Source organism: Colias croceus, chromosome 14 (genome assembly GCF_905220415.1).
Source record: "Colias croceus chromosome 14, ilColCroc2.1".
NCBI lineage: Eukaryota > Metazoa > Arthropoda > Insecta > Lepidoptera > Pieridae > Colias > Colias croceus.
The window spans coordinates 277872-293226 of NC_059550.1; the positions used below are offsets into that span (position 1 = coordinate 277872).

Genomic DNA, 15355 nt, shown 5'->3' on the forward strand with positions numbered 1-15355 from the left:
TATTATCGACATCCAAAATAGGTTAAATTTTTATTATATTTTTTAGTTTACTCTCTTATGCAACCACTTATTCTTTATATCTAAGAAAAACCTCCCTCTGCAAAATTTATTCTTTCATCTGTATGAACTCTCCTAAAACGTTATACTTTTATTAGGAAAGCTCTACTTCTCAAGCTCTAATTCATATCTCTATTTACTCAGTTTATTAATATCCATCAATTTACATAAAAACATTCTAGACATATAGTGTAACAACCTCCACACAATTCTTTAAAAAAATTCATCAAACGTTTGCTCCAAATTCACACACAAATCCTATATTTAGATCTTGTAAACTTATACATTGCACGGGATATAAATAAAAAATGTCGCCCAAAAAATAACAGTTCCGTTCGAGGGTTCGAGGTGTCAAAATGAAGGTTTCCACACTTGGTTAATATAGATATTATTAACTGCTACAAGGTTATCAGTTACTGTAACATTTGCGTCCCTCCCGCCTCTAACAAAGAAACAAAATCAACTCTATTCCCTTGTGATAGAGGGTATATTCGAATGAGCTGTGTTGTAGGTGTCGAATATCTTGCGAGATGTTGTCTCGGCTAAGTGGTTCTGTAACAATAACAACTATTGCGACGAACGTATCGGATTTAGTTCGGCGCCGTTTGATTTTGCGTTTCAGTTTTTTTTCGTGTTAATGAAGTAGCTTGGATATTTGTTACGTAGAAAGCACAATTTTGTAAATCTTCAATCAGAAGTATTTTGTAATATGTGAAATAGTTGAACAATTATAACGATTTCTGCCGTGGTATTTATAGAATTTCAACTAATATTCATATAATTCAACAAAAATCTTTAAAACGGGCTCATGGTCCTTATTTTTTCCTATTATCAAATCTTTGCAATCAAATATGTCGAATTTGTTCATATTATCATCGTTTATAATCGCAACACCAGTATTTCAAGTAAGAGCTAAAATTACCTATTTATACAAAGGCTTTGGAAATAGCCAAGAAATAAAACGTAGACATTCATTAGAATACAAATACAAATAGTAGAGTTACACATAGAGAAAAGTTCTACGATCAGTCGTAATCACTCTGATATCAATGTTTAGGAGCAGAAAATTCAAGTTCATTCAACTTTGAAACCTACCTCTACAATTCTAATACTCTTCAATGAATTTATGATAAACATCCATATTATTGACTAATATTTTAATGAAAAATAATCAATAAATTAACGATTTTAGCACATTTCGAAACATCTACGACACAAACGCGCACTAGAGCATCTACGCGCGTAGCAACTTCGAGATTGATTTATACAAACTTTTGTTCGACAACCCTACTACTATCATACATTTTATTATTTGCAAAATAATCAAGAATACTAAAATTAAGCGTATTTTCCAATCAACTGATTCAAATGGCCAATATTTGTCGATTGATCTCCAGTTAGTGCTCGAGGAACTTGGTGTGAATTGAATGTCGAAGTAAGCGTTTCTAAAAACGTGCTAATAAGCAAAATTGTGTGCAAACAATCTCCCCTAGCTGTGTAAGTGATATACTAAGCAAACCGAGAAACAAGTGTCAGGCAAATATACTAAATTGTCATCGAAAGGTCTACTATTTCTCTGGCATCTGCTCTTTCACACGCTCCAGAAATACTCTATTATATTTAATACTTTATTAGAAATTATTTAATTTTATATGCTCTATGATGCAGCAATAAGTGCATTTATCATTACACTTTTTTAAACACGTAGACACATTGTATTTAAGTAAAAAATTAATACAAATGAAGTAAATCTGCGTGCTCTACACCATACTAAGGTCGACCTATCTGTGCGCTTCGATATATTTTGATTTTAAGTATAATTTTGAATAAAAATTCACACAATTAATGTATATTAATAATAAGGGATTATTGTAGACATTACTGAGCAGAAAATTATTATATTTACATTAATTTTAGTAGTAAAAAAAGGAAACTGTAAGGGCTAAACATTGCTGAAGATCGTGTTTTAGATTTTCTCTCTATTATTTTGGAAGTTTTTCGTGATAATTAATTTATTTTTTTGATATTTTGAGAAGTTGTTATAATTAATTTATATTATTATCTTTTTCAATGTTTTATTTAATTATAATTTAATTAAATAGTATCAAAATAAGTGTCTGAGAAGGCGAAATGTAAAGTTAATCACGTTTTGTCTTAAGGTCGAGCATATTATTCTGACTAGAATGAAGGCGACATGTCAGAAATATTAAAATATTTCCTATACTTCAAAGAATCCCACAATTTCTAAATTATTTACTATTATTTCAAAATTGTCAATTTCTCTTAAATCATGTTAATTTAATTTTAGTGTTTTATACTGTAGTAAAACTGTAAGTAAATATTCTGTTTTTTTGGATGTCATTCAATGGAATAAAGGTGCAATCAGTAGAAAGAGGGATTGTATTATTATAATAATAATCTACATTCGTTTTAAAATGAATGAATATTACATTTTTACTTATATCAGGTAGGTAGCTGTATTGAGGTATTATAGTGTGTAATAACAACATATTAAAGCTATATATTGTATCTAAACATAGATAAAAGCAATCATTAAAATAAATTGTAGGTATTATCATTTCTCATATTTATTATTTCTTGCACATACCTACTTACTCTCTCAAAATATTTTTCAAATTAAAATCACAGTAAAAACATATCCAGTTAACGAATAATGTCTCTAGTTAAATTATGTGTAAAAAACTCATTAAGAGGTTCTTAATAGTGATATTGATTGACAGCGCTAAAATATTTCTTATTTCTTTTCAACAAATATTATACTACCTACCTATATTTTTTTTATTTCTTAAATACTTTACAGATCTATAAAATATAACGGTATTATCTTATTAATTCTATGATGTGAACAATAATATTTTACGATTAGACCAGCCTCCCCTCGCTCCCTCGGTTTAACGAGCCTGCGCACTTGACACGCAACCATGGACCCTATTACCACTTAATAGGGCTGTTCAAATGTGGCAGGCTTTTGGGAGTATTAACGCCTCATTAGCAATTATAATCGAGGCGTGAGTGCCTCATTACAACGTCAGGAAGTAATACGAATGCGTGACGGTGTCGATACGATATTCTGAAAAGTATAAGGTTATCGTACGATATTTTGGCTATAGAATCAATTGAAATTAATACACTGTCCTGCTTTCTTAATCCTAAGGTGAAGATAATTTGGTTGTTATTAAATTTTCGGGGTGAAGGTGAAAATGTTTTTCAGTATGAAAAATTTGGCCAAATATTGGAGACAACGCCATCTAGTTTTGAACCAAGTAAACTCGCTAATTAGAGTATTCCCCCAAAAATATTATTGTAATCCATACTAATATTATAAATGCGAAAGTAACTCTGTCTGTCTGTCTGTTACTCAATCACGCCTTAACTACTGAAACAATTTGCATGAAATTGGGTATAGAGATATTCTGATACCCGAGAAAGGACATAGGATAGGTTTTATCCCGGAAATCCCACGGGAAAGGGAACTATGCGGGTTTTTCTTTGACTGCGCGGGCGATGCCGCGGGTGGAAAGCTAGTAAGTAATATATAAAAGCTTTAAAAGACAAGAACACAACTGATTAATCCTGGTAGCCCATAGGTAGAGCAACTATTTTTTTGTAATATATATACATATATCTGAATTTCATACTAACCAATTTGTATACCTACATATTTGTAAGAAAATATCCTACCTCAAATATTATTTGGGTTTAATTCAGTCATTTTCAAGCCGTCAATTTTATAATACTATTATAAAATTTCTCACACTTTATCTATTTAATTTCAAATAAAAAAAATGAAACACATTCCATAGTAGGTAAGTATAGTTATCTCTACATAACAATGTAGAGTATAGAAACTAGGAAAACAGAGAAAGCCATCCCTGTAGTAAATTCAATTTCCAAGTTTTAATTCCAAGGGTAGTAAAAAAGTTCGTGATAGGTTGATACATAGGTAAGTGATTAAACTTTTTTGACATGATTAAAATATTCCTAAAGAGACGATAAACTTGTACGTAGGTATATGTCAAAAACCAAGCCTTTGTATACTGTAATTGTATCGCATCGCAATGTGTTAGTCACAGGCTTTAGCTTATTAGTGTTAGATTAAAAGCCACAAAGGCGAGACAGACGTGTGTTATGAATAATTTAGAGAGTACAAGAGGCAAGAGGTAAACATGTGATACATGGAGGGCGCCTCCCCATGGCGGCCTCTTAAGGAAAATTTACAATTGAAAGTTGAAACCTCTTTAGAATTGAATAAATCTTGCTGTAGTTTATGGTTATAATATACTTAGGTATGTAATTGTAAAATATAAGTGCTATGTAGAGTCACTGTCTGACGTGAGACGCATATGAATTGGACATCTGTATCATACATGTGATTACCTTTCTATACCAGAGAATTGGTTTAAGCTAGGTACACCCATGATCATCGTTTAAACTACACCCAGATTTCTTCCAAATAAAAAAATTTGAATTCAAATTTAATTATAGCATTTTTAGGACAAGGTTTGTTGTTAGCTCTACAAAATAAAGAGCTTTTGAAATCGGTCCAATATGTTTCGTTTGAAAACATTACAAACATATTAAATACAAATACCCAGAATGTTTTCTCTTTATAATATTAGCAGGTATAGAAACTTTTCTAAGTCTAGTCTACTTAGACTACTGCAGTTAGCGATACCAACTTTTGTACTAGAATGTGTTGGTTTGATCACTACCTACTGAAAAATGTGCATACATGACGAACTGCGTTTTTCTAGAGTCTAGGCATAATATTATGTATAACTATGTACCTACAAAGACAATGATTCAGCCTTCCATGCAAACTTTCCTCACTCCACAACTAGATGGCGCTGTAACAAAAACTCAAAGAATATTTATTAAATCGAATTATAAAACCTCCATTCACAAACCTCATTATCCACTAGCGACGTATGATTTCCGCAAATATAGATTTACAGTGGCCAGTGTAGCGAGGGTGGCTGATGTAAAATTTTAATTGGCACTCGTGGAGCGGCGCGTACAAAGGGCTTTTGACAGAACCGACGTTAATTAGTTGGCAATTATTCTCGCGTCGGAAATTATCAACTTGCCTAATGACAAGAATGTTAGATTTACGTGATTTTTCATGTTTTTTGGTTTGGTTTTCTTACTTAATACGAGCTCTACTGTGGCTCTGCATCATGCTTAGATCAGTGAAATAAATATTTCTGGAATGTTTAGATTCACGAAGGCTTTATAAATGATGATATGAGATGAAAATATTTTACGTAAAATAAATAGGCTTTTACAAGAGATAATTATTGAGATTCCTGTAATACATGCCTCTACAATTTGTAGAGATTTCATAATAAGTGTCTCTGAGTATAGGTAGTTCCTATTTTTAGATGTCTTATAATATATTCTTCACATATGCTTTGTTGTTACCTATTATGATGCATCATCTCGCAGTTCAAAAAAATGCTTGTTATTGATACATACACTTTACCTTCGTAATATGATATAATGATTATTTCATCTACCTGTGAACGTGTATTACTGACTCGAATGAGCAAAAGGTCTGGTCTGGCTATTAATCTAAATCAATTTTCATCAGGAGGCTAACGTTTGTCAACCCTAGCTTCATTTTCACTTACATTCACAAAATATAATACGCACATAAAAATAAGAAACTGAAAGGAGAAAAAAAAATACAAAATCTTAACAAAATCTAATTTAGAAAAGTGTACAATAAACAAGAGAGGGGGATATTAGGCGAACGAGCGCAGCCGAGCGCGAAAATATAATGGCCTGGTAATAACATTATAGCTTTCTTAGCGCGGGGGGGGGGGGGGTGAGGGGTGCGAGGGGACGGGAGAGGGGGAGGGGTGACTGTCAAATATTTTGCACCCAATTCACGAATAAAGTACAGGTTTGGCAGAGGTTTGGGACACCGGACCAGACCGACTGTTATGATCGATTTTAATGACTTGGTTGGTGTTTAAAATGTGAAATTAAGATGTAAAGTGGTAGGTATGGACATAACGCCAACTTCGATCAATTGTCTTGACAGTTCATGATATTAAATTTTAATTTAAATCTAAAGTAAGAAAGAGGAAAAGATTACTTATTGCCGTACCTTCTTTGTACTTAATGTACCTACTTATATACTACATAGTATAAAGAGAACGTATTCAATGAATATAAGACATAGTTTTTCAATATACTACTTATAAAAAAAACATACACCTCATCCATTAGTTAACAAATAAGGGTCTACAATCATTTAACACTACAAGCCCTTTGGGAGCTCGTCCCGCGGGAACATGTAAAGTGATGAGGTGTTACAAATATACAAGTTTAAGTCATAGGAAATTGAAATTGGGAACAACTGTTTATGTCCTTGTGGACTTAAATATCCTATCCTACTTATATTATAAAGGCAACAGTTTGTGAGGATGTATGTGTTTGTTACTCTTTCACGCAAATACTACTGAACCGATTACAATTAAATTTCGCACACATATAGATGGTAACTTTGATTAACACATAGGATAGGTTTTATCTCGGAAATCCCACGGGAACGGGAACTATGCGGGTTTTTCTCTGAAAACGCGGGCGAAGCCGCGGGTGGAAAGCTAGTAATGAAATAAATTAGATGTTGTAATTAGGGTACAATGGGTTTGAATCCTTAAAATGCAATATTTAATAACGTAAGTTAATTTAAAGGGGAAGTGATGGAAAAAAATTAGGTACCTAAGTATAACAAAATAGAATCAGTTTGAAAAGTTATAAACAAAATATTCATCAATAATTGATTTATTCTTATAGATTAGTTCGAACACTAAGTTACGATTTTTTCTCTTTTATATCATACATGTTATCATATTAATGACATACCTACAACAAAAACCAAACAAAGCCCAGCCGTCTAGTTAGTTTAATATCGACAGTTAAACACATAGTTAGGTACTGTTATATGCAATAGAGCTTTCGAAACCATGTCGAAGACAAAACATGTGTTCAACACAATGTATAATTACACGCGTGACGTCATAATTGAGTTATATTGTAATTTTATAATAAAGACGTTTAATTGACGTTTGTTTTGTGAAACAATAAGTCATTAGCGAGGTAAATATGCTGCAAATTGTCTAATCAATATTGTAATAAGTACTTAAGTAATACTTCGTTAATTTTTTGTTTTATATAGGTAGTTTTATTATAGAGTAAATACATATGTGAAAAACAACGTTTAACACGTGTTTAAATACAAATTATAACTAAGATATTCGCTTGTTTGTTGTCAAATAACTTCACGGATTTTGGTTGAAAATTTGCAATATATTACATAGATTACGACTTGGCATATCATCAAGTCTACGTCTAACTAGCAACCATGCGAGTAACTATGCTTCGTGTATAAACCAGTCTGTTTATAGAAATACTAAAATGTCTTATAATGAGGTAAATTATAATCAAGCATGTAACTCTCAAATTGAATGATTTCTCAAATGGAATTGTATGTAAAATCATATGATAATTTGATTTAAACCTTATATTGCCGTAAAATCTATTATAACATTAGTTTGTACTTCCAATTCCATATAAATCCAATCACAAGTTATTAAACGAACCTGTATATTCGCGTCGTAAATTCGGTTGTAATTTGAAAGCTCGGTCCGAGCGGACAAAGGGCCGAGATCACAATATCAGACAAAACCAGGGTCTATACAAGTCGTTTTGCTCGGTTTTCTTAACGCCCTGCGTGTGAACGAAACGCGATATCTTTCTAAAGGTTTTGATATCTCGGAGTAAGCTTATATTTACTTAAGTACTTTGATTTTGAGGACGTCTTTATTTTGCCGTATTTCATAAAACGACCTTCGTATGAAATCTTGATCGTAATCTTCACGTTTATCACGGTGGAAACAATTCGTTATTTATTTTTTTAATTCTTATTTTTATTTGTTTCATGTACCTATGTAGCTGTCCGACAATTCTACTCAGGTAATAATTTTATTCTACTTTTATTTCTTTTGAGTTTATTTTATGAATTTATTTTGTTTATTTTAAAAGATCACAACACTCAGTTATTACTTATTGGTTCAGGGAAGGTTTAGATAAAGGTTTGTTTATTAATAGATATAATTGGATTGAAATTACAACTAACATAAGTGGTAATTAGTTTATGCTAACATTTAAACATGGGTATAATCTTTTTTTAAGTATTTTAAATGAAAACTAAACTCTACATCGGTGGCTTACTAATAATTTAACACACAAAACATTGAATAGATAATAACCACAGACATACATTAAGATAATATGTTAATATAATATAATATGTCTGTGATAATAACTGATAACTCTTACAAAATTAACCTCTAATTTTTCTCAAATTAAACAGCGTACATCTCAAGAAAATTCCGTATCCAAATATCCACATTTAAAAGCAATATTGCGTATAAAAAGCTACACGTCGAGTATAGCTGTATTCGAAGGCAAATCAAATAACAGGAATGTGGGTGCGAAATTGGCTTCTGCGTGGAAATTGCCAATTTCTTCCTCTCGCCACTAATTGTATGCGCTCTTGAAAACGCTTTCAATTGAAATTTAATGTCATTTTTTATGTCTCACAGAATCGCCGAATTGCGTAGCTTTACATCTAGACGTAGATTTGAAGATGTTATATTGTCTTGTAGATTTAGATAGTTGTGTTGAAGATAACTTTTACTCAGAATTCAGTTTGGAATTTGAAACACTTTTTATTATAGGTATGTACGTTTATGAATATCAAACGAATGCAACAGATAATTATAATCAATTTGAATCTGGATATGTCTTAAAGATCATCCTTTCCATTTAAGAGAGACATTCAATATTATCCTTTCTAATTTAATTAGATGAACTGTTATTTATCGAAGTAGCGGTTAAACTATTGAATCAAGACATATCAACATGTGTTTTGCGAGAGACTATTCAAGCAAAAACATTTGGCAATCATCAAAAGCATTATACTAGCAAGGACTATGAGGAACTTAGCAAATAAACGAGAACAAGGTGACAGCCGACAGGGGTTGGTGTCGCTTTCTTCCAAATACTTATTTAGTCATCAACACACAAGCACTTCTTCATTATAATGTCGTGAGTCCACTCGAAATGTTTTAAAACACGAAATTATCCCCTTTTCCTCTTGCAATGGTTTTCCTTTTGCAACGTTATTTGCGTTCAAGTGTCTTCATTACGAACGTGTCAAATTGTAAAACCAAAACATAAGTTTCGAATGTCGTGGGAACTTTTGTTGCTTTTTGTTTTGGGAACATTTGATTTGTTGATAGGTAGGGGATGTTTCATTAAATGGTTGGTGATTTTTATTATGAAACTGTTAAAAGAGAGATTTTTATATCGATATAATATGTTTTAGTTATAATGATCCAATGAGAAAAAAAAACAAGCAGTTTCTTCTCAGGAAACTGAATAGACTAATACTTTTAAATAAAACCAATAACTGTTCAATAAAATGTAAAGCACATACTTTTTACATGTGCTCAATTATAAATGCTCAGGCAAATTATATTAGCACAATAACAAGTCAGTTGAATATCAATCTATCAAATGTCACGTGCGTTTAAAATGAAGCTCCATTTGCGCTCATCGCTAACCCAATCCGATCTCATCAGAAGTACGTGTAACGTGTCTCGCAAATAAATCTAATCGTTCCGAAGATTGCCGACGATTGCCGAATATTGCGGGGAATTGGCAACGATTGGCCCAATATCGCACACTCGAGCTATGAAATACTTTTATCAAATTTCGATATTGGTGTCAGCGATATATCGTGAATGCTTTATGGTATGTTAAATAGAATTGGGAGTAGTTTAGTTTGGATTAGAAGGTAGAAATTGGGTTGTAGGAATCAGGAGGTTTTATGAAGTATCGATAAGCTCTTGGTCAATTTGGTCATGGTCATTTCAAAATTTAATTTGATAGAATCAATTCTTATAGTATTCTCGTTTTGTTATATTGCTAATTATGAAAGAAATGAGAGAGCTATATGCATATTAAATTATAACTTATCATAAGTAATATTACCTGAAAACAATATCTCATAATTGTCTCATATTCATCTTAGTATGGGTAGAGTCCATGTAGAGTCTCTTCGAATGAAATTGAATTTGAAGCTTTTTGTACTTTGAATATTATTTAGTTCAAAAATTATTGACATGTTGATTTAAATCATCTGTACAAGTAAAATAAAAAACCAAATTTTTGTAAGTATCTACTTAAGGCGACTACACCACCGAAACTAGCGCCCCCCCAACATTTTATTTTTCTACTCCTAAACCAGATCAAATTTAAAAAATCTAGCTCGGTACTTTGCTAGTATATTACTTGTAGTATTTTTGGTATTACTTTTCATTATTTTGCATTCGGTAAATTAGGAGAACTTTTGATTACCGCCAAAAGTGGCCACTTTTGGCGGTAATCAAAAGTTCTCTAGAATAATGAACAGTTAGAATAGTGAAAAGTAATACCAAAAATACTACAAGTAATATACTAGCAAAGTACCGAGCTAGATTTTTTAAATTTGATCTGGTTAAGGAGTAAAAAAATAAAATGTTCGGTGGCGCTAGTTTCGGTGGTGTAGGCCTCTTAACTAGATCTTAATAAATCTAAATTTTGAACCAAAACATCGAGCTTTCGATTCAAAAAAAATATGGGCAAAATAAAAACGATCCAGTCGATTATCAAGAAGGAGCAATTACCAAATAATTATGCGGCTCGAATAAAGGTCTTGTTTGTTATTATGTGCAACAGTGTAAAGTGGCAGTCGCTCTTAAGCTTTTGGACCCCTCCCTTAAGGACCCCGCTGTTGAAAATTTACCCTTATCACCGTGCAATAAAGTTGTTTTTTGTGTGGTGTATGTGTTCGTGGTGACGCATACATTGAGATCTGTAATGATCTTACCGTAACCGACTTATGATCCCCGCTTAGCTCGTTATGTGCGTAAGTTTCTTGTATTGATTTCCAATTTACAAGGGGAGATGTTCGTAGGTATTCGATAGCTGAACTGGTGACAATGTTTTTGAAATGTTAGAGAAGTTTACACATTATTCAAAACATGCGTAAATTGTAGGTATCTTTTTATAGGTACGAACTACTAGGTAGTATTTTAAACATATATGTAAATACAACGCAGATATAAGAATATAATATGTCTCGAAAGATAATATTCTTTTAATCGAAATAAACTTAAAAAATTATAGACTCATATAAAATTAATAATGAGGTAGGTACCTATGGTACCAAGTTGTAAGCTCTACGATCTATCTATCTCTATACATATACAAATTAGGTCTCAATTTTTGTACAAATTCTATATTATATTTTCAACTAAAGCAAGAATTCCTCAAATTCAGACTTACATGACCATGCAATTTGTTGCATGTAGAGTTTCAATGAAATTGCTAGGTAGGTACTTATATTATTTATTTTTTTAGAAAAGTTAGATTTGATATAATAATAAATTCGAGTAGATATAGGATAAAATGGAGGGATAATCAGCGTATTTCTTACTATTGCTGGTAAAAAATGCCCAATTGTTTTATACATTATAGATTTTTGTAAAAAAGTCAGAAGCGAAAGGAAGTGTTTGGACCATCGCATAATTCTAACTTAACTAAGTTATACGTATAATGAAAACAGTATTCTAGCTTTACAAGTACAGAGTGCTCGGTAAGTTAAATAGAATTTTAAACTTAACTTCAAGTTATCTTCGCTCGTAGTTCTAAGAAGACGTACCTAAGTAGGGAACAATCTAAGAAACAAAATCTTTGTGGGTATTTTAAATACCAAGTAAGAAACTAGAATCAATTATACTTTATCTTTAAGGCGACATAAAAAAAATATTTTTAAGTTTAACTTTAAGCCGTCAAATAATTCAATAATTTTAAAAATTAAAAAGTCAATGTCCACACAAAACCGATTTCACACTTTTATCAACTAACAGTAGCGGAATAAAACAAACAAAACAAATGGAACATTACACTATCCCTCACACGTGGCTTGACCTCACAACATGTTACCCTTTAACAAACATCCATTGCGATTCGTCACACACCACATATATCACTGGCTCCAATCATCTATACATTGCTTGTTCCTATTCTATCCCAACTTTTTGCTCTACTAAACGCGCAATGTACGTGCAAACGGCGATACTATCGAGGGTAGTAAATTTAATAATTCATTGTCGTATTCATTGGTGCAAATTCAATTACGAGGTTTCCCCAGGGCATGTCCTGGGCTGGTGCCCGGGGACACATTCTATTAACCCATGTCGCCTGTTTACTAATTCATTTGGCAATCACATTCTGTAATTATGTGACTAGTTCGGGTACGGTATCATAACCGTGGTGTTAACGATTTTATAGTTTGAAAGTTATTGTGATGGACGTTTTGAGAATAAAGAAGATTGTTGAGGAAGAATTTTATTTGAACTATTAGCTCCTTTTGGTTCCATAATAACTTTGAAAGAACATAAGATATGTAGAGCTCATATTATGAACATAACAGGACATTATTGCAATTGCTTGTTAAAATTTAATTTTTCAATATCCCTAGTTTTCTTTTTTATACTTCTATAATTGTTTTTATTTTGTATAAGAATGAATGCTGGAAAAAATGAATAGAATAATTAGGATAGGTACGTAAATGCCGACTAAAAATCAATCCTGATGATTCATGAATATATTTTAATGAATAATGTATGGTATACCTAGTTGTATTGAAAATTAAATTCGATTATTTCTCCCAGGTGTATCATCAATCGAAGCTGCAAAAGACTTCACAGTAGACGGTCTTACGGGCTACAATGGAAAGAAAAAGAAGAAAAAAAGGAGACATAGGTAACTATTTACTTATATAATTAATAATGATGTAATTCACAATTGCTTTGTCGGAGTCCTTCGAGGCGACGATATTAAATAAAACTGCAGGATTCACTCTATTTAGACTTATTTGAAAATACAATTAATATGTTATAATTATTATTTAGCAGAAGAGTGATTTTTAAATAATTTCTCATTGACACACAATGTTTGTTAACTGTTAAGATTTTCCTAAACACTTTCTGTAAAGTTATTCAATAAAGCTAAAATGATTAGCTTAAAGTTAGCATACAATTTAAAAATTGTACTTATGATAATTGATTGCAAAGCGAATTCTATTAATCTCTAAACAGACCACTAGGTAGTGAAATTTTTTCTAAATCCGTTAAGCAGTTTTGATGGTCTATCGCCAAACAAACCACTAAACCATTCCTCGTTAAGAAGTGCCAATCCAGGTCTAAACCATTCTGTACCAAATCCAGGTCTAATGGTATTCTGGTTACAGTCGAACGATCTTCACCTCGTACCAACTGGACGAGCTGGAGAAAGCCTTCAAGGACGCTCACTACCCCGACGTGTACGCGCGCGAGATGCTCTCCCTCAAAACTGACCTGCCGGAAGACAGGATACAAGTAAGTGAATCTCTTGAAAAGGCGAAGATGTACCTGAAGACAGAAATAAAAATTAGTGGTGCTGTCCACATTTCGTTTACTATCCAAAGGTATTTAATTTTATTACGAAGGTAGTATGAAAGATTAATACCGCTGCATGTTCATGAAAAAGATGTGCGTCATTTACGATACTCACTATTTGTAGAAAGTTAAGGTAGAAAGTTATATTAAGAGCAAACTTTTTAATTTACATTCTATAAGTTCTAATAAAAATACCTTACCTATAACTTGGGATAAACAATTGACGCTGTTTTTTGAAGTGCTGTTTATAAGTAATTACAACTCTAGACTTTCTTCTTTGCTACATTGCTTAGTACTTAATTCTTATAATCTATAATTGTATCTAGATATTCTTTCTTTAACCATTCATCCTTATATCCTCAAAACACGACACATTAACAAGATAAGGCCAGCTCTAAGCGCTCGACAAAAGGACTAATTGAGTCACAAAAAGCGATTGCTCCAAGACTCCAATAATTGGATTGGGCGCGCCTCCGCTGATCCTGTTACGTCAATTGGCGTCGATTGTAATGTGACACTGTTTTGTGTTGCGGCAACAACGGTCGGATCTTACTAAAGAATATAGAGCAGTCATAATGTTGGGGATTTTTTATAAGTTAGGAAGTCGAGAATTTGTCTTCCTTGGTTTTGGTTAACCTTCAAAAGCAAGGAAGACCTATTTAAAATACTAATATTGCGATAGAAATAATTTGTGTTTCATTTGATATAGGTACCTACGTATAGTTTTTGATAGGTTGTGTGATTTATGATCTAGTCGGTGATTTTATCTCATATGAAGATAAAAATATGTATATGAAGACATTATTTGTTTTAAGGTCTTATATATTTTATCAATAATCATTGTAACGTACAAAATAACAGTAATTTATACTACTCAATAAATAATACTTTACAATCAATAAGTCTTGACTCTAAACAAAGTTCTACAATCCCGCACATGACGACGGTATCGACTAATAAATAAATTCTTAATCTATTTGCATCACTAATTTCTACGCAATAATTTCTTAAAAAATCCCATCTCCAGGTAGCTACGTAAACTAAAAGGATCGAATTCGAGCCCAATAGACGCAACATGATACTTTAAGATTCGCGGAACGTTACGCAATTTTTTCATTTCATCTATTGTAGTCCGATTGACGGGTTTTATTGACATTAATTATGTCGAATAGCTCCACGTCAGCATTATTAATTAATAAATGGCGGATTAATTGACAAGGGTCCCCTCGGCAGTGCCCCTTGGACGAAATCCGGAACTTTTATGTTTACCGATATTTTAATTCGACCGTGAATGGTTGCTTTATGTGGGGAATCTTTTTTTTAATTTGTGTTGAAATTATTATTAATTTTTTTTAAGGTAGTTTCTTTATCGATTTTCTAAGATAAGACTTTGATATTCTTTATGTAGGTATACGCCTCTTCGCTAGCTAATAATTTACTCACCTAGGCGTATCAAAATAGCCTACAGATATTGATATCATTCCAGACCATAGACTATTTTCTATGCTACCGATACAGAAACTATGTATGAATTTTTGATAATTACAATAGAGCTACGATTTAAAAACTCAGAGTGTTTCAAAATTATTAACATTTATACAGTAGTTAACAATAGTAGATTAAGAAGCAGAAAAGATTTCATCTTGATTACAGAAAACATTAGTTAGGATAAATAGATAATCTCAGCTATAAATAGGTTTAGTGAATGTTTTTTTGAA

At 32.0% G+C, this 15355-nt stretch overlaps 1 protein-coding gene across 1 annotated transcript in view; it reads left to right on the forward strand.

Moving 5' to 3' along the window:
• The window catches only part of LOC123697533 (visual system homeobox 2-like), a 44270-nt gene extending 29594 nt beyond the window's left edge, over window positions 1-14676 (forward strand). Inside the window, exons 3-5 of the mRNA XM_045644079.1 lie at window positions 12873-12963; window positions 13451-13577; window positions 14665-14676. Coding sequence (XP_045500035.1) covers window positions 12873-12963; window positions 13451-13577; window positions 14665-14676 — 230 coding nt within the window. The remainder of the gene's footprint in view (window positions 1-12872; window positions 12964-13450; window positions 13578-14664) is intronic.
• Window positions 14677-15355: the final 679 nt, after the last annotated feature.